A 26,324-nucleotide genomic window follows, 5' to 3' on the forward strand; every position below is an offset into this window, starting at 1 on the left:
TTTCTGGAGCGCTTACACCTTTTTACTTGACTCCTCGCTGCTGCTGCTTCCTTCGGAAGAGTCATCGTCCTCGTCCGTTGAAGATTTATTAGTTTTCTTCTTTTTTGATGTTTTATGTTCACTTTCCAAGTCCATCGCCCTATTATAGGCGTCCTCATATGACGTTGGCAGAACAATTTTCATTTTTCTAGGCAGTGAGGATCTCAATCCTTCCACAAACCACCGTTTCTTCAATCCATCCGCCAGTTGGCTTTCCATCTTGCCCAACAATTCCTTTAGCCTTCGGCTATATGCGCGGACGGTCTCCTTAGTACCTTGCTTGGTACCGTAGATTTCGGCTACAATTTTGTTATCGTCTCTTAGCAACCAAAATTCTGTTTTAAATGCCTTCTCCAATTTATCCCATGTGTCAATCTCAATTTTGTCCATGTCAGAGTACCAATCAATGGCAACTCCTCTTAGCGTGGCTGGGAACTGCTGCACCCAGTCGTCATGATCGGTCACTCCATTGGCCGACTAGATTGTTTCACATGTACGGCAATGCCGTACGAGATCTTCCTTGCCATCACTTGTGAACTTTGGCAATTTCGACTTACTTGCCATCCCACCACTGGGTCTCGCTCCTTCGATGCCTTGTGTGTTTGTACCTAGTGATCCTCCACCTCCCCCTCTTGCACCTGACCCTCCACTCGTGGGTCCTCCAGGGAAGGTTGCTGACTCTGAACCAAACAAATTGCCTCCCGTATGGTACCCTTGTGCTCCCCTGACACCTTCGGCCGTACTGTCACCTTCGGTCATCTCCCTCCGGCCGATTGTCCTCCGAAATAGACAAGTTCTTTAGTAGGTCTCTGGTAGTGTCGATCAGGTTTAGACTTCACCTTGTTTATTCCACCAACTCTTCGCGACTTCTTACCCTACGGTGGTATTCTGGTGAATTGTAGCATTCTCCTTCGGCACCCTCCGTGACTCCTAGGTTCTCTTCGGGCAACCATACAACAGTGTAGAGAGTGTAATTCTCTCTGTCTATCTTTGCCTCCGCAACCTCCGTGACACCTCCTGGGTTCTCTTCGAGCAACCCCTCGGCCAGTCGTCCCTCGGCAAGCTGCCTTAGCCTACGCCTTCGTTCTATCTGTTGTCTAAGATTCAACGTTCTTTGTGCCACTTCCCATTCGTCACTCTGTATCTTTTTATTTTTGTCCTTATTTAGTATATTGGGCATAAATCACTTCCGTACATAGCAAGCACACACCATGTACAACAAAACAAAAAAAAACTTTTATTATTTTCTCTTTCGGCGACAATTTATGTGTAATGTCCCCATTTTGCGAGCATCAGAGTTTGTAAGAATTAGCCTATCATTTGACCCTCGTAGGCTAATAATTATTGATAGAGGGCCTCGTGTGGCAGTTACTTGGTGATTAGAGACATTACTCTTCAGCTGGATTCAGGTTTTGGCCTTTGCACAGGTTTTTTGACTCAGATTGGCACACTTACTATTTATAGTAAGTTACTATTTTGGGAGAGTCAGGGTTCCTATTAATAGAAAGACACCTGAGCAGAGCTTATTGGCAGTGTCAACCTTGATTGGGCCTTTGCAGCTATTTCTAGACTCAGTTCCACATACTTACTATTTATAGTAAGTCACTATTCAGGGTTTCTATTTTTAGACAGGCATCCAATCACATGGAGAACAGGGAGAGTCGACTCCTGGTTCAGACGGTTTAGCAATCAGACAACTACATCAAGAGATATTAAAGTTTAAGTGACTTAAGTGATTTATTTAATATTTTAATATTATTATAAAGTTCTAAAGTAACTTTATAATAATAAAGTCACTTTAATATAATAAAGTGCGTTAAGTGAATAATTTAATGTGGGAATAAATCTTTTATCCCACATTGGCCAGGAAGGTGTTTGAGCTCTCTTAAGGAAAGAATAAAAGGAAAGGCAAGAGTTCATTCTCAGCATCCAGTTGATGAATAGGATTTTGATTGATTTTTATTGTGGAGCCTAGGGCTTTCGCAATTTTCTTCTTTGATCATAGGAAACGAAAACTTCCTATTGATAGTAATTTTGAAGGTGTGAAATAACACCTGAATTATTGCAGTTGTGGGAAAGAATACTTCAGTTCTTTCATTTGTGCAAATTGGTGAATATTTCTACAAGGGTTTGAAGTTTATTGTTGGAGAACATTTATAATTGGTTGTGAATCGTCCTTCTTTGGCACATGGAGTTATATCATTCTTGTTGGGAGAGATTATCAACAAATTATGCAGGGTTTTAAGAGCAGATTGCAAGTTTGTTCTTGCTGCTACAGTGCGCATGAACAGTGCACGTGAATAGTGCGCATGAACAGTGCGTGTGAACAGTGCCGCGCTACAGTATTTTGCTTGATTCCGATTGCAACTTTCATCTCCATCATTAAGCATCACTATTATCAGGTTCCTCTTGCAACTATTAGTAGCTAGTATTGAAATATTAGGCATATAATTTTGCTGTTGTAAGTGATAACTTAGAATCAGATTTGGCATTGATGTAGTCTTTTTGTAAGCCAATTAGTCTTGGCAAATCCATAGCAGCATTGTACTTAGGAATGGATTCAATAAAGAAGATATATGTTGCATACCATTTGTTTGACGAAATGTCCTTTTAATAGCATATATGATCAGCATAATAGTTGCATGCCAGTTGTTTGTCGAAATGTCAATTGGCTGTAGGTATGCATTCCATATCTAGTTTTCATGTATATGCATTAAAAATACCAAAAAGAACTGCACTCGCATACTAGTTCATTGTAAGAGGTATTGTCAACATCATTGGTGAACTTCCTAAATTTCTTGGCAACTTTCAAAGTGTATCAAACAATCTGAAATACAAAAATCAGAATAGAGAAAGACAACATACAAAGTGTTTGACAATATTCCTTGAGCCAAAATCAATCAGTTTGGGCAAGGGATATTACATTATGTCAACATTGTGCCGGGATTATTACAGTATTGCTTTATTCCTCCCGGAGCTTCAGGGTTCACTATCCCCTTCGCCTCTTGCCATCATGCTCTGCTTCCCAACGACGATTGTTTTCTTTGTACTGTCGGAGGACCTGTTGGCGTCGCTCCTCACGGCCAATCTCCTCCAGGCTGGTTCGCTGTGCCAGTGATGCCTGTGCAAGCAACCGGGGGAGGTGGTTCATCAACCGATTCATTGCGGGGCTAACTTCCAGTGCGGTCCACATGACACTTGTTGGGACTTCAGCCTCCACGACCTCTCTTCGGGCGTAGGTCTCGATGGCCGCCTGAAGCAGGATTGAGAATTCCCTCGTTGCAGTGTCCTTTCCGTCGTAGAGTTCCGTTTGTGCGTCGTCGGCCTCTGGGTTAATCTCACCGACGATTAGGCCCATCATGTCCGTACGCCATCTGCTCCTTCCTTTCTCGAGTATGTCTAGGCAACGGCGCCAGATGTTTGCCACATACGGTAAACGGTTAAATGCAGAAAGTAAATGTACACAACATAATGGAAATATATTAAAGAACCAGTCTCTGTATTAATTCAATAGTCCATGTACATCAAGTGCTCATAACATCACACCCAGATATGACCATATTTCTCCCACTTCGAAGGAAAGGTATGCAATATATAATGCCCGAAGGGGTGCGACTAACCGTCGCGTCCAACTGCCCTTCGAGAGAACTAACTGACTGCCGTAACCCACAATTACCGACGACAACATAACATAATACAACAACATAACATAATGATTATTCCCGACAACAAAGGAGAGCCTTATGATCTAAACCAGTCGTTGGGAGTGTAGTTAGAGATAGTTTGGCCAACATATCTTAGTTTTCAGAAATAAGAAATTAATCCAATTTAACTTGAATTAAATGATCACCTTTTGTTTATATTGGACCAAGCAAAGTGGAATCCTTGAGGATCTATATCAATCAATCCTACTGAAGAAATGAATTATGTGAGATCCATCATACTGTCAGAGAAGCCCTCTAATCCACCAAGTGTTTTAGAAGGAAACATTGGGGAATTGAAATCCCTTCCAAGCATTCAACAATCTTCTTTTCTCCCCAGAATCAAAAAAGATAGGGAATCCCACAAATCAGCTCTTGCCAACCGAGAATTAGATGCATATATATCAAGAAGGTTCCATTTTTCAGAAGTAATCATATCCTCCATAGAAACCAAAAGACTATTTTTAGAGGAGAAACCTTTAAAACCTTTAAATCTCACAGAATTTCATCAGGTTTTAATACCACCTGATGAACCATCAGCATCACTAGCAAAATAATCTGCAATAGGCCTCACACATAACAATTTTATCAAAAGTTAATTCTCTCATCTTAGTTTCTTGAACTAACAAAATGTCCATTTTAGATTCCATTAGACAACACTTCAGCAAATATTGTTTGAAAGGACTATGCAATTGTCGAATATTCCAAGATAAAATCTTCATGATAAACAAACCAAAAAGACAGTATCACCTTGATACTTATAGAGGAGCACACTCTGCCATGACTATTTCTTTCTATTTTTTGCACCCAATAGAGTATCCAATGTCCTTTGTCTCCCAATTGCAACATCCCTTGCAATATCTCTTGCTCAAGTATCCCTTTGAGAGGGTTTACCCTATTTATTTTCCACTTCGACATCAACTTTCATCTTTTTTTTTATAATTTACTGCTTACTTGAGCCCAATCCTCGTCAAAGGTTTCCTCTTTTGATTTTATTTGTATGGGTTTGAGAAGCAATATTTCCAAAGCCCAGCAAAGCCATAGACTCCTGCATCACTGTACTTTCCTTATCTGTAGAAATCAAGCAATTAGAATTACCCTTAAGCCCATCTCTGGGGATAAGGACACATCTTCCAAAGAATTTATCAATATTTCTCCTACTTCTTTTTCCCCCATTATGTCATTTGGGTCTTGTTTTACATGATGAGCCTTTTCATAAGACTTTATTTCTATTCCAGAGACAACCTGTACGCTTTCCACTTTTTACATTTGATTCGACAACCCTGGTCTTCCTTGCTTCTCTGAGGTGACAAATACTCCTGCTGGTAGATCTTTTTCCACTTTGTTGGGATTTTTATTTTCTGTACTATCACCTGGCATCAGTTTAGGGGAATCCTGTTCCTTTTCTTCCTGCCTCTATTTTTCTTGCTGTTTTACATCATCCTTTTCCTTGTCTTCCTGTCTCTTATCTCCTCACTGTTTTTTTGCATCCATTTCCCTTCATTCTTTTGTATTTCCTTGTTCGTTGTGGGAAACATGATCAAAATTTTTAGGTTAAATATTTGGGTAATCATTTTCCTTTGTCTCAATTGCAAGGAGGTTTTTTGACTTAGCAAGCACAACTAGAGTTACTACCCAGAAGCTTCCTTTTACAAGTATCACCGAAATGCCCAAAACAACCTCAATTTTGGCAATATCCATTTGCATTCTCGTATTCAATAGTTTGGGTCCATCATCCATTTTTGAGTTTAGGGCGATACTTGTAGGTAAAACAGAATTAACAACCACATTAACACAAATTTGAGCCAAAACCAACCTTGAATTTTTTTGAGTGACTTTATCCATTGCAAGTAAGTTCCCAAAAGAATTTGCAATCCCTTGAAAGATACCATAATTCCAAAACTCAAGGGGTAGATGTGGGAGGCAAATCCAAGTAGGGACAATAGTCCCCAAATCTATCAATGGATCAAACCCTAGTTTCCACTTGCGTAGAGCTAGGAAGATTTTAAAACCACTATCAAAATCCTAGGGACCTCCAGTAACCTTAATCAGGTTCTTGTATACCACAAAACTAAAAAGGAAAAGGCCAATAGCTATAATGCTAATACTCACACTCCCTTTTAGCTTCCAAATAGATTATGCCCATCACTAACTTAATCTATATTAGGACGTAATGTAAGGAACTTACCAACCAATGATAGGTGGAGATCAGCTATTACTTCATTCATTAGCTCATCAGGCGCATTAACCTCAGGTCTATCCACAGTGCATGGAACTTGTAGGGGTTCCAAAATATTCAGTCTCTCCATCCCCAGCGATCTACCACCCACCAGCTTGCCCACATAAGAAATCAGATCTTCCTTTGAGAAAAAAGAGTCAATGCTATAGGGTGGCAAAACAAGAGATCTCTGACCGAATACTTCCTCCTCCGAGGAATTAACACTATCTTTTCCAACTTGAGGAACAACATTTTTTGATTGAGGAGCACCCTTGGGCCCCCCTCCTAACAAGCTCGATGGGGGAGCCCCCTTGGGCCTCCCTCTGACACACCCATCAGACATCAAAATCACTATCAAAATCCTAGGGACCTCCAGTAACCTTAATCAGGTTCTTGTATACCACAAAACTAAAAAGGAAAAGGCCAATAGCTATAATGCTAATACTCACACTCCCTTTTAGCTTCCAAATAGATTATGCCCATCACTAACTTAATCTATATTAGGACGTAATGTAAGGAACTTACCAACCAATGATAGGTGGAGATCAGCTATTACTTCATTCATTAGCTCATCAGGCGCATTAACCTCAGGTCTATCCACAGTGCATGGAACTTGTAGGGGTTCCAAAATATTCAGTCTCTCCATCCCCAGCGATCTACCACCCACCAGCTTGCCCACATAAGAAATCAGATCTTCCTTTGAGAAAAAAGAGTCAATGCTATAGGGTGGCAAAACAAGAGATCTCTGACCGAATACTTCCTCCTCCGAGGAATTAACACTATCTTTTCCAACTTGAGGAACAACATTTTTTGATTGAGGAGCACCCTTGGGCCCCCCTCCTAACAAGCTCGATGGGGGAGCCCCCTTGGGCCTCCCTCTGACACACCCATCAGACAAACCCTTGGAAGGTTTAGAATTTGAAAACAAAGCGTGCATGATCTCTGTTGTGATCTTTAAATATTTGATATTAAATAATTGTTGAATTGTTGATCCCAATTGTCCCACCCCACAGTTTCTTCAGGTGACCCCCAATTGTAACACAACAATTCACAGGGCCACTTTCATAGCTACCAACAAAGCATGAATAATCTTGAACACTTCAGAAAGGAAGTCACTATTTGAAAGGGTAACCCACAAAACTTGATTTGCTTTCTTATGCCCTGGAAGCTTCAATTAATGTTATTCGGAATGCACTTGCATTTCAATAGACTCAGTGATCTACTCTAACTAACTCATCTACATAGTTGAACCATTGACCTTTGGCTTTCAAAGTACACCCACGTGGTATGAAGGACATAAATATGCAACTAGTTAGCACTTGTGCACACTGCAAACTGACTCACTTCTGCAAGTGATGGCATGGTCACTACAAGGCAAATATCCTTGCTGGATTGGTGCTTGGAATGTGAAATTACACGCACATGGCATGAAGGACATAAATATGCAATTAGTTAGCACTTGTGCACCCTGCAAACTGACTCACACTTCCACAAGTGATGGCATGGTCACTACAAGGCAAATATCCTTGCTGGGTTGGTGCTTGGAATGTGAAATTAAAGTTTTCTTAAGTTGCCAATGCCAAAATATTACTTATCATATATTTCTGTAAACATCAACCAAAAGAGTGACATACTATTGAAAAATTGCATGGATGGAAAGTAAGTTCCAGCCAACAGCTGGCAGTCACATGAAAGGCCTTAGTAAAGGTGTTTTAATGTCATTAAAAACCTTTATGCTGCAAGCAAAGCCTTTAGCTTTAAGACGTGCTTGCAATGTTAATCTCATTGAATTTGAAGAGCATGCAACTCAAGAAATCTAAAAATGGATTTAGGAGCTCTTTATTTCAGACATTAATCCCTTATAATTTAGTAGGATTGAGTGTCGGTATTATAAATGTAATGGGGATTTGAATATCGGTTGTTAGTGGATATAGTCACAATTTTATAATGGGGAATCTGTATGGAAGGTGCAAATTCTTGTTAAAGAGGGTCCAATCCAGGTAAGTTTTTTGTCCTGTTGTTGCAAGATAGCCTATTCTAGAGTAGAACTCTTTCCAAGTTAACTCCTTATGTTCATGTTTTATGACATTTTCGGTGGAAACAAACATTATCCTTATAACGATTTAAGTTTATAATCATAAGAATGCTACATTTATTACATATTGATGTTTAAAATTAACATCATTAATTATAGGTGGTTTTTTAGACATTCTTTTCTTTTGCCACTTGTAAGTTTCATTGTCCACACCATCTAGCATGTGGCAATGAAAATGATTAATTCAATTCATTTCACTGCAGGTTATTGCTTGTCCTTGTGCTCTTGGCCTTGCAACACCTACTGCTGTGCTGGTAAATTGGCAGCTTGGCAAACATTTGTTCTCATCTTATTCCATTGAGCATTAATTTTCTAAATTTGTCATTCCCCTCTTGCTCATCAAGTTTTCCAACATCATTTTCCTCTCCCTTTTTAGGTAGGAACTTCTCTAGGTGCAATGCAAGGCCTTCTCATACGTGGTGGAGATATTCTGGAGAAATTCTCCTTGGTTGATACAGTGGTTTTCGACAAAACAGGGACCTTGACTGCTGGTAAGCCAGTTGTGACAAAGGTGTTTGCTACTGGAAATGGAGAAAGTGATATTTTCTTTCCAACTGATGAGGCCACTGTCGGGTATCTCTTCTGACATATATGTAATCTTCTGTTTGACATATATTAAATGTGCACTATCCAAATTCGCAATGTCTTTCTTCAGAATGTAACATGCATCTTGTTAATGGGTGTTGGCACTGATCTTCACTTATAAATATATTGAAACCCATTCTATGCAGACAATTCTAAGTGATTTATTTTATGATGTAGGAAATCTAAGCTTCCAAATGGGCCAGAATTGGAGATATTCAGACTAGCAGCTGCAGTTGAGGCAAATACTATGCACCCAATTGCCAAAGCTGTTGTGCAAGCTGCAAGATCTGCCGGTTGTAAAATTGCAATGGTAATATTTTGGTTCTGCATAAATACCATGTATGTTTTGCAATAATCTTTAGATTTGAAAGAATTTAAATGCATAAATGAGTGTGGCATAGCATATGGCAAGTTAACACAATTCTGTCTGAGATAAAAAGAAATGTCCTTTTAGGATTGCTGCAAAATATGTTTGTGAGAATCTTCTTCTAGAAGTTCAGTTTAGCTGAAATTGCTTCAACGTAACATTTTGATAAATAGTAGCTTTTGGAAGAAAATGATTGCTATCAAGCACTTACCTAGAGAGTATGATAACATATATGTGGGGTTAGTCTTTGAAAGTGTATTTGTGGAATCTTACCATTCCTGAAATGCCTGTGAGGTTCAGTTTATTCTCAAGGTATTGATTCTAGAACAATATCTCCTGATTTAGATTTTGGATGTATAAACTTTATTAAGAAAACTTAGTAGCATCTAAGTCTGCAATTCTCACCTTTTCTGGAAGTAGGATTTTCTTCATGAAATATACGCATATCCTTCTTAGAAAATGATGTTATAAGTCTTTTGCAGATTCCAATGTGTACAAAGAACATGAAGTTCATATCGAAGGGGAAAAACTAGAGGGTAGGAGATATATTGTTTAATGAAATTTCACACACAGTGAAAGTGCAAATTTGAAGTCACTTCCTTTTTAACTTACAGTGTATGTATTCTGCAAGCCAGCTTAGTTCCTGCGTGCCATGCAATGTTTGAAGCAAAGATCTGTAGCTTGTCAATAAAGGGAAATGTTTGAATAAGCTTGCTAGAACCAAGGTTGAACGAGATTCCTATTACAAGGAGACATATGTTTACTTAACAAAATAAGCAACTCACAGGCCCCTTTCAAGGTCAAATGCCATACATCTAAATTTCAAAATATAGAAGAATAAGCCTTTCTTTCTTTTCTTTATTTTTTTCATGCCAAAGAGTAACGTAGTTTGATACTTGTCAGGTTCACAGGGAAAGCAATGATTAAAGCACAACATTACTGACTTACCTTATCTGGTTTGTCCTGGTGCCTGAGCAATAAATCAACTTAACATCCCCTTGAAAAAGCCAAAAGAGAACCAGTGACTCTCACACAAAGGAGGGCTTTCCTTTTTCATACACTAATAGACCCTTAATCATCGTTAAAAGACTGAATCACATAACTCTATTCTTCCAACTATTTATAAAAATTAATTTTAAATAAACAGAGATTTCCTTTATCTTCATGCAATCTCATGAATAGCTAAGGAGAGTTTTATTCATGGCATCTATTGCATGGGCAATACCTTCCTCAAAGCTTGGTATGGCTTTCTCATGACAAGTTAATTTTTCAAAAATGAAAAATAATAAGAGCCAAAAGTGTTCATTCAAAGCCAATAACCCTAACTGAAGTTCACCATGTCCAAGCTAGAGTTATAAACTTATATACCATGTTAGGCAATACTCCCCCTGCCCAAACTATTAAAATATTTAATTATATTTAGTCAACTATGTTTAGTTTTTCTATTAATATCATTTAGTTCGTTTAATTCGTTTAATTTTGTTTAGCGTAACTATTTCTTCTTTTATTAGAAGACATATTTAGCTTTTTAGCTTTTTAGCTTTAGTTAAATGGTTTGTTCTTTTTAGAGCACCGTCTTGTAATCTCTATTTAAGGAGCCTTTATCTCCCTCATTAATTAATTCAATAATTTTTCCTGGTATCAGAGTGGGTCGATGGGATTCTTTAGGGTTTGGCAAATTTTTGTAATAAAAATTTGTGGAGGCGCTACCAAGAATTTTTTTTTGATCATTTTTTTTAATGAAAAAAATTGTTGGAATTGAATTTTCGTGGGCATCTTTCTTCGGAAATTAGAAGGGTTTTTGACCTTTTTTTTTCGCGGGCTTCTTTCTAAAGGAATCGTGCCATCTTTTGCAGCAAAATTGTAGGTTTTTGAAAACTAAAAAATTGCGGGATTTTTTTTTGGATGCGACGATTGTTTCTTTTTTGCGTTTTTAGTGTTATTCTTGTCTGTGCATGATTGTTTTTTGCATGTGATTTGTTTTCAGCACAATTTTTCTGCGTGTCAGATTTGCTTGCCATGATTTGTGGCAGATTTCTCTTTTTTTTTGGCGTGATCTATTGTCTATTCCACGCTATTCTCGTCTATGTTTTTTTCTTGAGGGCTGTCTCTGCCCTTTTTGCGACTTGTCTCGGCTTTTTCCATCGTTTCCAAAATCGTTGGTAATGTTTTGTGGCTAGGGTTTTATATAATTTGGTTCTTCGATCCTACTATTGTTTTGCCTAGTGGCGGGAGTTTTTTTTTTTTTTTTTCTCAACGGGTTTGGAAGATCATGGCTGTGTCTGGTAGGGTTTTATAATTTTTTCCCATAAATCATTATTTATGGGTTTTTGATATTTTTTGTCCCTTAATTTTTTTTTGGGTTTTATAATTTTTGTCCGCAAAATTATTTCTGGGTTTTTATAATTTTTCCTCAAAAATTATTTGTATGGGTTTTTTGATTTTTCTCCACAAAAAGGTTTTGCTTGATTTTTTCCTCAAAAATCAGGGAGTAATGTTTTACCGCGTGATGTCTGGGGTTTTGCCGCATGACATCTTAGGGTTCTGTTTGATTTTTTTCCTCAAAAATCGTTTCAGGGTTTTGTTCGATCTTTTCCTCAAAAATCGTTTCAAGGTTTGTTCCTATTGAGTGTTTTTACCATTTTTTTCCCCAAAAAAATGATGATTTGTAACTTCAGTTTTGGAGGGTTTGCGAATTTTTCCTCAAAATCATGGTTTCAGGTTTCAATTTGGTTACCCAACATTAGGTTGGATGGATTCTTGTAATCCTGGTCATCAACACTTGCAGATCCTAGGAGGGTCTTTGCAGCAGCAAAGTGTTCTTTGTGTTTGTGATCAAAAGACCTTTAGTCTCCTCTGCATGGTAGTTAGTTGATACAATGACCATTAAGGTAGGGTATTAGAATATTTAATTATATTTAGTCAACTATGTTTAGCTGTTCTATTAATGGTCATTTAGTTCATTTAATTCGTATAATTTGTTTAGCTTAACTATTGCTTCTTTTATTAGAAGGCATAGTTAGCTTTTTAGTGTTTTTAGCGTTTTTTAGCTTCAGTTAAACAGTTTGTTCTTCTTAGAACACTATATTGTAATCTCTATTTAAGAAGCCTTCGTCTCCTTCATTAATTAATTCAATTATTTTTCACAAACCACCATTAACATTCCTAAATTTTTCTGTCCCGCTTCATTAGCTTTGCATGTACACTTATGTGAGCTCACAAGCCATTTGAACTAAGTGGATGGTTCCACTCTTATTCCCAACACATCCTAAAATATCAAAATTTCCAGCTTAGATTTTGTAATATGCTAGGCTATTTTTTTTTGTTTTCGACAATTGTTTTTGATTAAAGGGTAGAAATATGGTGGGCTAATTGTTTTTGTTTTTGACAATTGTTTGATGGAATTCCAATATGCAGACTTATACTATCTATGTACTTGCAGTTGAATATAATAATTGATTAACATTACACAACTGATACTACTCCCACGATACTATTAAAAGCATTACAAATTTTTATTCAAATATTCAATTCAGAAATGCAATTTTTGCAATTCCAATATCTGAAAACAATTGGTCTTGCACATAACATTATTTTAAATCGCTACATATGATTTCTGACCTGTTCATTGAGTTCATAGTTGAATAAGCTCCTTACCAGCAGTCAAAATTTAATTGCAATTCACCGAATGTTTTGTTTTTTAAATATTAGGTGAGCTGCGAAGTCCTTTCTGTGTTGCTTGTGTATCACCAATTCGCCTTCTATCAAATGTGTCGAGGAGTGTAAGCTGCCTCAACCCCTCCTAATGCTCACGTCTGCCTAACACTTTACACATCACTCTTAAAAGACTTCTGCCACTTATATGGTGTATTGAAAGAGTCCCATAATGAGCACACACTTATACTGAGAGTGGGGGGAGGGGGGAGGAATCATTATATGTTCAGCTTGAGGATTATGCCTTTCATTGGCTATCCAAAATACTTTCTACTATTATTTCTGTACTTTATACTTCATAAGTTCCAAGGACAATTAAATTGGAACAACAGAGAATAATTGTTCGGAGCGGTCTCTTGAAGCCATAATTATTATGAGGTTTTAATTAAAAAGCAAAACTCTTAATATCAGTGAGCAGTTCCAACTTGCATTTGGCATACAACCCACAATCCTAGTTATGATCTTGTACTGGTATTCCTTCTGATTCAGTCTGTCACGTGAAATCTATAGCATGCATATTTTTGCTTAATAAAAAAAAAAAGAAAACTTATGGTCTCATAGCAGTAGGTATTATTTTATGATAATGGTGTTTCTTGTTCAATTTGTCAAATGTTGGTTTGATTTGTGAGCTAATTCGCCACACCTTAATATAATGTAAAATTATGAACATCTAATTTTACTTGCAAAGTATAAGAATCCATAGCATTTCAAGGATAAACATTGGTAAAGCATCTATTACCATATGACCTCTTGTTTGGTAGTTAACTCGTGCTAGAAAATATAGCTAATAAATTGTTTCATGGAATGCATGTTTCTACAGGTTAAGGATGGAACATTTGAGCAAGAACCTGGATCTGGTGCAACAGCAGTTGTGGAAGAAAAAAGGGTTTCAGTTGGCACGTTAGAGTGGCTTCACAGGTACATTTCATGATATAATTAGGATCTGTAAAATTGAAAATTATTGTTATATTGAACTCATGAAAAGAGTCAAAACACTACTACCATATTCCTTGCTTTCTTTGGAAAAGGATCATGAGTAGATTTTCCACTTATGAAAATGTATGTTTAGAGACTGATGTTGGATCCTATTTTATCTTGTATTTGGTAATGTCAGGAAGGCCTATCACAATAACTTTGTCAGATTGTATTCTACCAATTATAACTATTAATATTCCATCCACAAAACTTGTATCAAATAGCAATCTTAAATCAAATAATCAAATGCATTTAAACCAGTGTAGCATGTAGTTCTGGAGAGGAGGGAAATGGGAATGGGTTTTGTGGATGAGAATTTTTTTCTTCAGAATATTGGGGGAAAGCAATGTGTTAGTGTTTTAATTTGCATACTTTAATGTGACACAAATCAAAATAGATGTATGGTAGATCCACTCTTCAAATTAAAAGGGGAAGCTCCTTTTTAAAACAAAACCTAATTTAATATGAACAATATGTATTTGCTATTTACAATCTTTACAATGTTTTTCTAGGGTTGTTCAAATTCATGCTGAATAAAATTACAAGTGTCTTTTTGGATTCACAAGTGTTGACATGCACTTTGATGTTTGTCAAAAGTTTTATTTTTGCTTTTTGATTGAAAGAAAATCCTATAATTACACATTTAAGTAGTTTAGTTAAAAGAAAAGATTGAATGATGCAAGTGCACATAAAGATTGGATAGGTAGCACACGTAAAAATTTTATGAGCTAAACAAAACATTTTTGTTCAAAGTGACAACTACTAACCTAACACCTCTTGCAATACAAAGCTTTTAGTAATTGTTAAGTGATATTTAACTCATAAAAGCATGATAACACAAGGTGAAACATTTTGCTAGTGATTTAATTTGCACATTGAAATCATAATAGATGTGCAATAGAATCACTCTTCTAGATATAAGGAAAAGCTCCTTATACATGAAAACCTATGATACCTTGATTTCTTGGGATTGGAGGACGGTGAAACAGGTTTCCGGGATGGATTTTTTTTTCCATTTTTGGGGATAGAGGCGACGACTATATAAAAAATAGGGAAATTTTAAAATAAATAGAGAAATTTGAAATATTCATATGATAATGTTGATAAATCATTCATCAAATGCATTATACATAGCATTTGAATTGAATTGAGAGTTCAAATGAGGGTTGAGATCTTAGTCACCGCGTTTGCCGAATTTTTGGCTTAGGGTTCAAAATTCGGCAAACTTCTAAAAATCAAATGAAATTTGTAAAAATTCATAGAAAATTTGCAGGATAATAGGTAGAAGCTTTCAAGTTTAATGTTGTCGTCACCAGGTATGACGCTCTGCTTATGCCGCATGCGCTGATTTGGGTGAAGGGGTCCATTATGGTGGAGAAGCCACACATGCTACACACCTCCGCCTGTGAAATTTATAGACGGAAAATTATCTGGAATGTTAATCTCACAACAACCATATTCGCAGTATGGTTGATCTCTTTGAAGGTTGATACTCTGATTGTGCGACCGGTAGGGTTTGTTGGGAGACAGGGATAAATGTTAACTAATATTAAATATTCAATAATATTAAACATCTAATATAAGTTGTTGCCTGATATAATATTTTTGCTTGAAATAATGTTGTCGTCCGATATACTATTAACTAATATATTAACATTTACTCTAAGTTGCTGAATCTTGGGATTTTTCGGGCGTTTCCAGGTACTTAACGTACCAGAATCAGATTCTGAAACGAATCTCCTCTGGGTACGACAAAGGTTCGTGTTTTTAGATGCCGAAATGTTTAGTGATTCTAATTTGATCTGTTTGATATTCTTAAGACCTACACTGCTGATTAGTAAACTTAGAACTTATCTATCATGAGATTCTAGTTTGATCTTTTTGATATTGAAAGCTGAATTTAAACTATTATGTTATGTTTCCAAATTTGAAATTTGTAATGGTTATGTTTAGCATATGTATTGGTATATGACAAACTAAATTCTATTTTTTAGCTACATATACATACATACATACATATTACATATGTGTGTGTGTATAGATATATATACATATACATATACATACATACATACATACATACATTATATATGTGTGTATATATAAATATATATTATTTTTGTATGAACGTATCGAAAACGTATCCAACCCCCAATAAAAAAATTTGCCGTACCGGTGTTTCGTACCCACGTACCCGTCCCCGTTCTCGTACCCGATTCGGCAACTTAGCATTTACTACATAATTGTGAGATTTAAAATTTAATATATTAAAAATTAAATATATTAGAATATTTAATTCAAATTTTTAATAATTTATATATAAAATTTGACAAATTAAAATTTAATTAAATTAAACAAATTTAATATTGTTTATTTTGATATTTTTTAGATATATTATTTATATTTTTCTAGAAAAGCAAATTTAATGACGAATTTTTTTTCGATATTTTTCCTCCTGCCGAAAATCATCCGAATTTTATTGTTGGTGAATTCGAACTCGAACTCGAACTCGAATGCGGTGACTTAGGTTGAAGCTCATAATTTCATATACATGATGTAATTGTTGGTTTTTAATTTTGTACACCTAGGGGATGTGCAAAATTGTAGTTTCAGCCATAGTGTGTGAGTATGATACTCTCCTAATTTAGGGAAGGCTCCCCCTATCTACAAACAAACTAATCTAATATGGATGAAACGATAGTCTTTCTTCTTCTTTCAAGAAAAACTATACTCTTTTCTCTTCATAGAAAAGTAATAGCAATTGGAAATAAATAACAGCAAATACAAAAATGAGACTTTTTTGTAGGATTTTTCGGACATAAAGGGAAGTAAAGTTTCCATGAAAGCACAAAGACCTTCGTCACTTCCCTGAGACGGGAAAAAAGAAATGAAAGTACAAAGTCTTCAACACTTCTATTGTCCTATCAACCTTTTTAGACGATTTCCTGCTAACCAAGCAGAGTATGTAGTAGCTCAAAGTCTAACTACATGATGCACTTCTTATGCACAAACATAGAAAATAAAAGCAGCACAAAGTTTGTAAGTTACCTTCTTACTTTGAGCTTTCTACATTGGCTTCAAACATGATAAGCAACTCAAAGTCTGCAAGACCAAGTCTGAAAACCAATTTGAAACTCCAAACGCAATAAGCAGTCCAAAGTCTGCAAGATTGAGCTTGAATCCCTCTTGTATGACACCTCAAAACTCACAATCAATCTCCAGAAAATGTCGTCATATAACACTTTGAATCAACAGAAAGTTTGAAAGCAATTTGCCTCTTTTAATTGACTGCAATTTGATTTACAACTAAGCTCAAAGTCTTAGAGTGTACATACAAATTGACAAAGTCTTGTTGCATTGCCAAAAGATATCAATTACAACAGACCCCCTCAAGTATTTATAGGAGAGGGGCCTTGAGAAAAAGGTGGGAGGATCCCAACTAACTTGAGAAGTTCTCTCAACCACCATGACTTATTCTAACTACTAACTAAGACTTATTCAAAATTACAAGTCCTAGAGAAAAGTGCAAGTGATAAACTTGCAATTACAATTTCTTTTTTTTACAAGTAAACTTGTCAAAACAAAATTACAAATACATAATTGAAACTATTCTATGTGTCCGAAGACATGACTTTAACTACATCATCCTCTGTTTTGAAAATCTTCACGCTGCTTCAAGATGCTAGATTTTGAAGTATTCAAGATTGGTGAAGACATCTCGAACCGGAACGAGACTTTGCATCCTTAATGATCTTTGTGTCTTTCGCCAATGAACTTCAATCTTATCTTCTTTCTTAGGGTAGTACTGTCTTTTTAGGAGAGAAGTTCTTCGCAAGGCTGAAGTAAGAAGCCTATCTTTGTCTTGAAAGCATTCATATCACTTATCCATCTCCTTTGGTGGCTCCCTCATGTTGTTTTTCTTTCTTTGTAGTTTGTATCATCCTCCAATCTTGGAATCTGCTTGCAAAATAAGGCCCATGCCTTAATCCATTGATTTGGTAGGTCGGGTGTGCAAACAGGACTGACATGGGTAGGGGATAAATTGATTCAAAAATGGGCTCACAAGTGAATTTTGGGTTTTGGAAACTGCATTACATGTGTGGAAAAACAAGAGCATTAACTTGCAATTGTGTAAAACAAACATGCAACTTCATATGTGTAATGGGTAACTACAAGTTTGCACTTGTAATTGGACCCTTTAAGACTCATTTTCAAGTGTTTTTGAGTGCATTTTGGACCAATTTCGGGTTTTGGAAGGCTGACTGCAAGTAGAGAACATTACAACTTGCACTTGTAATCGGGTTTTAAAATTCCGATATCAAATGAACGAGTCTCATGGCAATTCTTCAACATTTGTAAATTTTGTAAAAAGAAGATTAACTCTTTTTACCAAAGGGGGAAGGTCAAACTTTACCACAGTTACTTGTAATCGGGTTTTGGAAACCTGAATGCAAGTAAATAGGAAAAGTGAAAGGGGAAAATCTTGCACATTTACAACTTGCATTCAATTAACCTTGCTTGAAGAATGCCCTAGACCAAAACAAATGGGATTGGGAAGAACTGAAATGCTCTTTAAATAGATAAGGAAGCCACCACATTATGATTGCAATCAGCAAACAAAATCGGTTTTGCCTTTAAACCTTTCCACCAAAAACGTCTTAGAAGGTGAGGTATGCTTGACTTCAAACACTTATTAATGGAGGACGTGCAAGACGTGTTTGCAATGTGGCAAGAAGGCGATTCCCATGCTTCAAAACGTGGTAATAACCAGCAATGGGCATATTCCAAAAATGTCTTGAAAAATGTTTTCAAAAATACCTTAAAAAATGCCTCACGTGTTCACCCAATCCGTATTTGGTGAAAAATGTGGCAACCAGCATTGATTCCCAATGAATTTGCAGGAATGTTGGACAGATTTTGGGGAAGAAAGCCACAAGAAACGGATTTTTGGGAGCAAATGTGGAGGTCGGGTTCTTCCTTAGCAAATACAAGTAGCAAATGCCTTCAAATAAGATGCAATTGGGTTTTAGAAACCCCTTTGCAAGTTTTAACTACTTCACTTTTTTCATCACTTAGGCAAATTAGGGTTTTAGAGGAAGAAGAGCAAAAAGAAACAACATAACAACTTGTAATAGGGAAATAAAATCCCTATTACAAGTTAAAAGCACAAAGTAGGAACTTTTATGAAAACTTACAAGTTCTCATTAAACTTGTATTTTTAATTTAACTTGTAATTTGTCTAAAAAGTTCCTACAAACAACTTAAAACACAAAAAAGGGAAAGGGGAAATAAAAAGCAAGTTACAAGTTACAAGTCTTTGAAAAAGTTCACTTGTCATTGCTAGAAAAAACCTCTACAACACTAAAACATATAAGAAACTTTAAACTTGCAAAGGAAAGCAAATTTTCCACTTGTAATCTAGAGAATAAAACCCGATTTTGAAGGAAAAACATAGCAAACGAACTCGAAACGCGAATTGAGGATGAACCAAAGATCAGTCCAATTCAGAAAGAAGCAATAATTTTGCCTCGGGAAGTGTGCCTTAAATTAAAATCTCCAACTTGCAGTGACTGCTTTGAAACCCGAAATTGGACAAAAAGCTAGGAAAATGAAGGCCAAATCTTACTAAAACTTGGACAATGATGGCAAAGACACCCATTGATGGTTTGACACTAACAAATGTGAGTTTTGGACCTCGTAAAACATGCCTTGGAGACAAAAATGACACATTTTAAACAAAAATTTGTAGGGGTTGTCACATTTTTGAAAATCCAAAAATGAGGACAACAATAACTTAATAGTTAATACATGAGGGGTTGTCCTCTGCCGTCCCCTCATCCCAAAGATGTTTTCGTTTACAAGACAGCCTGGTTTTACCTAGGAAATGTGTCCTCCAGTAACACTGATGAAAACTAATCTAATTCGCACAATATATACATGCTATTTACAAGATTTAAAATATTTTCTAGGGTGGTTCATGCTCATGTTGAGTATAATTAAATGTGGTTCCATTTGAAATCATAAAGGGAAAAAGGTTGACATGCACTTCAATGATTAGCAAAAGGTTTTCTCATGCTTTTCACTGATTCTACATGTTTGCACTATTACAAATAAAAGTAAAGATTGAACAACGTAGGTGCACATAAAGATTGTACAAACTTAAATGTAAAGACACAAGTGCTTCATTAAATTAAATTATGAGATTGATATAAAGCCAAAATCTTCAACTTTATGTTGATGATAGAATAGCTACTGTCAGAATCTATTAGGACCGACAGAGACAACGTAATTGTCTAATTGGCCTATCGGCCTTAGACAATTACGTATACCAGCTATTAATGAAAACCGATAGTAAATGCCTAATATATTAAACAATATTAAAATCGATATTAGTTAATGTCTATATATATAATCAATATGAAAAACATTAGCAAATGATTGCTCGATATGTATAATCAACTATCGATATCTATATTACATTATCGATCCTTATTATTACCGTATTGTCTAATTATCGGCGATGTGTGTTATTGCACATAACTGATTATGTTTAAAATTGGTTTAGTTATAATTACCGATTACATTAATGTATCGGTTTGCCTCCAAAGGTATCATGTCCCTACGTGTAGAGTCACGACCTCGGGTATCCTATATCATACAATGCAATTCCTTTGGGAGGAATATACATAGGATACAATAAGGTGGAGATATAATAAGCAGACAACGATATATATAGGATACGATAAGGCGGAGATATAATAAGCAGACACCGATATATACATGATACGATAAGGCGAAGATATAATCAGCAGCTAGCAATAAATACACTGTTCGTATAGAGAACTATAAGCTGTAAAAGGTGGATACATATACAACAGTCTTTGACATATACACGTTTAGTTTGTGATATTCACTTGCAATGAATTCGATATACATTCTGCAGATTGGATCTCCATCGTATATAGTTTGAATTGACATCAAACGGAGATTAAAGTTCAAATAAAATTTAAAATTACCTACCTATTATAATCTGATCAAAACTTAACACTTTAAACAAACTAGCAAAATAAAGCTTACAATTTGCTAAAAACAATTTAATCTCCCTTGGGATACATAACAAGGAAAGAAGGATAGGTTGTAATAAGTTCTATTTAATAAATATGAAATTCTAGATTATCAATAACATTGAATGGTATTTTCAGCACTATGTAGGCTTGAGAATTAAAGTTCAAATAAAATTTAAAACTATCTACCTATTATAATCTGATCAAAACTTAACATGGTATCAGAGCCAGCATAAGAAAAAGATCAGAACAGATTTATATAGACGAGACTATTCTCTATATATCGTCGAATTCTTCTACTCCCTTCTATACATCAAAATGGTGAATGGTGTTAGATTTGAGGATTGACTTGAAGGAGCATTAAACTTTGTATCTTGGAAGTTTAAAGCTATGCTTGCCTTGGGGGAAAATGAATTAGACGAATTCATGAAAGATGCCGTACTGGAACCAAAAGAAGAGGATGAGAAGCTTCAATGGAAGAGAAAGAACAACAAAGCAATGAAAATGTTGGTTGACTCTGTGAAAGATCATATTGTACCAATTATCTCAAAATTGGAAATGGCCTATGACATGTTCAAATCATTAGAAAGTATGTATGAGATAAATAACACTAGTAGAGCTCTTGCATTAAAGAAACAACTCCATCATGTAAAAATGATCAAGGGCTAATCTATCACCTCATACTTCACGAGGATAACAGAACTGAGAGACCAGCTCTCCACCATTAGTAACACAATTGAAAGTAAAGAGTTAACCATGTTTCCCCTCAATGGTCTCCCTTCTTCTTGGGAATCATTCATTCAAGGGATAAGTGCATGATCTAAACTTCCTAAGTTTGATTGATTGAAGACAGATTGCATTCAAGAAGAGTCAAGATTGGCTACAAGAGGTATTGGTCAAAGCTCCACAAATGAAGATATTCATGTTCTTGCCGCACACTCCTGAAAGAAGAAGGGTAAGAAAGGACACTCCAAAAGAAAGAAAGATGAGGAATCAAATGGTGCTCCTACGCACAAAAGAAGGAAGGACATTTCATAAATCCAATGCTTTAGATGTGTCAAATATGGTCACTACGCAATGAAATGTCCAACCAGGACTATACCTCAAGCCTCCATTGCAGATGTTGGTGAGACTATTCCACAAAAGGATTCAGATGGATTGATATTCTGATTTCAAAGTGATAAGTTTTCTTTTTGGTTTAATAATGTTCATAAATTTAATATGTAGTTTTTTTGTTAATTCATGCAATTACATTATGCGTGGTACTTGTGAAACAACTTTGTCAGTAGATGTTCGCTTACGACAGCTACATTTGGATATCTTGTGTTTTAAATTTCTTCAATTTACTATGAGAAATTTGTCCCTTACATTCAGGACATCTTTAGAATCACAGTCTGTTGCTTTTCAAGCTATAGAGTTTTGAAGTTCTATTTGTGATGAAGAGATTAAAATTCAGGAGGAATATGCAGAGGACTTCAGTGGAGATTCTGAGATTTTGCATTTCCATTTTTATAAAACAAATATCTACCTGCAGAGGTGCAACAGTTCACTTGTGAAAGTCATAGAGGCACTTGTGCGGGTAATGATAGCATCTAGGGTTACAAAGCCAAGATTGAGACAAGAGGGCTCTCTCAGTTAGAGGGAGCATATTGAAAGGGGATTTTGTTCTAAATCTCAAGATGATCATATTCCTGCCTAGGGCTTGATCTTATGACAGTAGATCCATGGTGGTTTTGGATCTTGCACTCCCAACCGTATGAGGATCATACCAGATGATAAGAGTCTCCTAAAGAAAGATATCTTCCATGATTGGGACCATAGTTGAAAATCTCGGACTCGCCACAGACTCGGCAAACCAAAAATTTGGACTCAGACTCGGACTCGTGAAAGACTCGCGAAAGACTCGGCAAAAAAAAAACCGTAGTTTTACAAAAAAACATAAAGAAATTAATGCATTTAGAGAACATAAGAGCCATAATTGAAACATTACACATGTCATATGATCAACAAACGCGCAATATTTGAAATTTCATCATTCATACTCATAGTTTCAAACTTTCAACTGTAAAATGTATAAATACCAAGATTTCTTCAATGCTAATTATGTTGTTATATGGAACCTAATCAGACTCGGAGGTTAAATTTTCCCTACTTCCATCAGCGCAGTTTCCCCCTATATTTTTTGACGGGGGTTTGGGGGCAGCGCCCCTTGCGCGCTCCCTGTCGCGATACAGGGCGGGGTCGAGGGGCAGCGCTTCGTGAGGCCAAAAATACTTTATTATTTTATAAAGGCGTCGGGTGTTATTTTTCTATTGGCCCACATCCAATTAGGGTTACCCCTTAACCCCCAAAAAAGTCAAAAAGGGGGGGAGTTACGCCAAATGAAGGCAAAAAAAACGAAAAAAAACTCATTTTAAAGCTTGCCTGATGGTTTTTCTAGGTCGCGCGAGTCCATCTAAAAGACTCGCGTTTCCCTGCAAAGGACTCGCGCGAGTCCTTGCAAAAAATCGCGAGTCTTTCCAATGGACTCGCGGCTCCCACGGACTCGCGAGTCCGTGGCGAGTCCACAAGTTTTAAAACTATGATTGGGACCATGTGAGCAGGGGATGCTTCCGTGACAGTGGGAGCAGCTAAGAGGATGTGCTTCTATTGATATCCGAGGATCTTGGTTATATTGGTTCAGAGGGAGTGGACCATGTCAAGATGGTTTCTCTAGTGATCAGTCAATGGACTATGATTCATGAGATGGAGTCCCATTTATGTAGGCTGAAGGCCTTTATGTTGACTTCTAGGTCATGATATTCCTGGATAGATGAATACTTGGTGAGCTTGGAATACACCAAGAGTGATGCAAACTCCAACCTTGTATTTCATGAAAGGTCAAAGCATGTGGATATCAAGTATCACTATGTTAGAGACATGGTGGAAAGGTATGCTATTCACTAATGTATTCTTCTTTTCAAAAGATGTTTTAAAGTGTAAACTCTTGTGATTGCATTTCTCTTTGAGAGAGACTTAAGGAGAAAGCCCTTATCTACACCCTCTAATATTGTTCATGGTGGATGTCATGTGTGTGACTCCATGACAATTTTGGTTCAGTGCTTGATGAGCCCTTGTGAACATTATTGTGAGGTGACGATCTCTCAATAGTGAACACTTGTACATCTGATCATTATCGTAAGGTGACGATCTTACTATATTGATTGATCATACCATTATGATGGATATCATGGTACTTGACATCTATGGATATGTCATAATGGTTTATATCTCTAGTAGTAATATCTATGGATATGCCATAATGGTGGATATCATGAGACGTGATATCCATGGATAAGCCATAATGGTGGATATTACATAAAGAGATATTCATGGTGGATTTCATTTGACGTGAAATCCGTGGACATGCCATGTAGTAATATCTTTAGATATAACATAATGGTTGATATCATGTGAGGTGATATCTATGAATAAACCATAATGGTGGATGTCACATGAGGTGATATCTATGGATATGCCATAATGGTTGATATCACGTGAGGTGATATCTATGGATAAACCATAATGGTGGATGTCAGGTGAGGTGATATCTATGGATATGCCATAATGGTTGATATCTTGAGAGGTAATATCTATGGATATGCCATAATGGTGGATATCATGTGAAGTGATATCCGTGGACAAGCCATAATGGTGGATATTACATAAGGAGATATCTATGGTGGATATCATGAGAAGTGATATCTGTGGATATGCCATAATGCTTGATATCACTGTGAGGTGATGTCTTTCTCTTCCACAAATAGATGTAGCTATTGTGATATATCATCACAAGAGGTGATGCAACTTATAAAGGTTAAGAAGGATTCCTCCCTAGCTAAGAGGGAGTGTTGATGATAGAATAGCTACGGTCATAATCTATTAGGATCGACAGAGACAACGTAATTGTCTAATTGGTCTATCAGCCTTAGACAATTACGTATACCAGCTATTAATGAAAACCGATATTAAATGCCTAATATGTTAAACAACATTAAAATCGATATTAGTTAATGTCTATTTATATAATCAATATGAAAAATGTGATGTCCCCTTCTAGTTGACATCTGTCAGCTAAGTAGATTAGCCTATCACTGACCCTCGTAGGCTGATGAGGTTGGGTAGAGGGTCCTCCAGAGTTTGATTCACCACCTTCAGAGCAAGCACTCCAGGTCTGGTCTTCGTTTGAGGTCTCCAGGACTCCATTTGAGATACTTTCTATTTTTAGCAGTCCTGCTATTTATAGCCAGTAGGTTGGGCAAGGACAGATTATGGTTTGGCAGTCTCCAGTTCAGACGACAGGCATTTCTGATGAATACTTAGAGAGATATTAATATTTAATTATTTTTAATTAAATATTAAATGGCAAACTTTAATGTTTTAATGTTTTAAAAGTCACTTTAAGTTATAACTTAAGTGAGGGTCTATTTCTCATCAGATGGGGCCAATTTTTATATTAAAAGGAAGATGATTTATTTTTGACACTTCAATAGTAAAAAATAAACAATAAAAGTTAAAACATCATTAAAGGCCAAATCGCACTTTTCTTGGGAATCGTGCCAACCCTAAATGGAGAAGATTAAAGAAGATTTTAGGTCTTCTTTTCATTATGCTAAGTTTTGATATTTTGTTTGGAGCTCCGAGAGGAGTTTTGGCCAAGGGTTTCAGCAGAAGATTCTTCTGCAGTGATCAGAGGTATCGGTACAGGGAAACGTGGGATTCTTGTACAACAACATCAGAGGCTGTGAAATATCAGTTGATCTTGCTCTTACAGTTGGTTTCATTCAAGGACCAGGTTTGTGCTTATTAGTCAGAGAGGTACCATTATTTATCAGTATTTTGTTACTGCAGCAAACAAGGAAACAAAGAGACCCAAAGAAGATATTTTTTGATGGCTGTACGGCTGCCTAGGGAGTAGCGCCAATCACCTAAGGGGCTGCGATTTGCATGTTGGAAGGATCCAAAAAAATAAATAAAATAAGGAGAAGATGTGCCTAGCCTAGAGTCATCCATTGAGCTACCATGCAAGCTGTTTGGGTCAGTCTGGAGTGAGTTATAGCATGCTGTCCTAATGGACTGTGTTTGACCAACAAGGAAGAAATAAGGGTTTCCAAAAAATTCTTGGTATTTTTCAGTTCCTATCTTTTATTGTCTGTTTATGTATTGAGGGTAAATAAAGGTTGAATACATGCAATAAGGGTTTGATCAGTTTATTACTGAATTAGAATTGATTTCTAGCGTTTCCCTATAGTTGCTTTTTGTGCTTAAGTTTGTCAAAGTTATATTTGCTGTTACAATTTTGCAAAGAACACACTTGAAACGCAACAGGTTCAGTTAAACGTCAGTTGTCTCAGCTGAGGACCTTTTAAGGTTCTTACAAAAAACATTAGCAAATGATTGTTGTCGATATGTATAATCAACTATCGATATCTATATTACATTATTGATCCTTATTATCACCGTATTGTCTAATTATCGGTGATGTGTGTTATTGCACATAACTGATTATGTTTAAAATTGGTTTAGT

General features: G+C 36.3%; 1 protein-coding gene across 2 annotated transcripts in view; it reads left to right on the forward strand.

Annotated features, from left to right (window-relative positions):
* LOC131074819 (copper-transporting ATPase PAA1, chloroplastic) overlaps nucleotides 1-26,324 on the forward strand; it is a 257,652-nt gene that overhangs the window by 158,150 nt on the left and 73,178 nt on the right. For both annotated transcript variants that reach the window (XM_058011520.2, XM_058011529.1), the window contains exons 10-13: nucleotides 8,257-8,307; nucleotides 8,430-8,626; nucleotides 8,816-8,948; nucleotides 13,540-13,637. In XM_058011520.2, coding sequence (XP_057867503.2) covers nucleotides 8,257-8,307; nucleotides 8,430-8,626; nucleotides 8,816-8,948; nucleotides 13,540-13,637 — 479 coding nt within the window. The remainder of the gene's footprint in view (nucleotides 1-8,256; nucleotides 8,308-8,429; nucleotides 8,627-8,815; nucleotides 8,949-13,539; nucleotides 13,638-26,324) is intronic.

Source organism: Cryptomeria japonica, chromosome 11, assembly GCF_030272615.1.
Source record: "Cryptomeria japonica chromosome 11, Sugi_1.0, whole genome shotgun sequence".
NCBI lineage: Eukaryota > Viridiplantae > Streptophyta > Pinopsida > Cupressales > Cupressaceae > Cryptomeria > Cryptomeria japonica.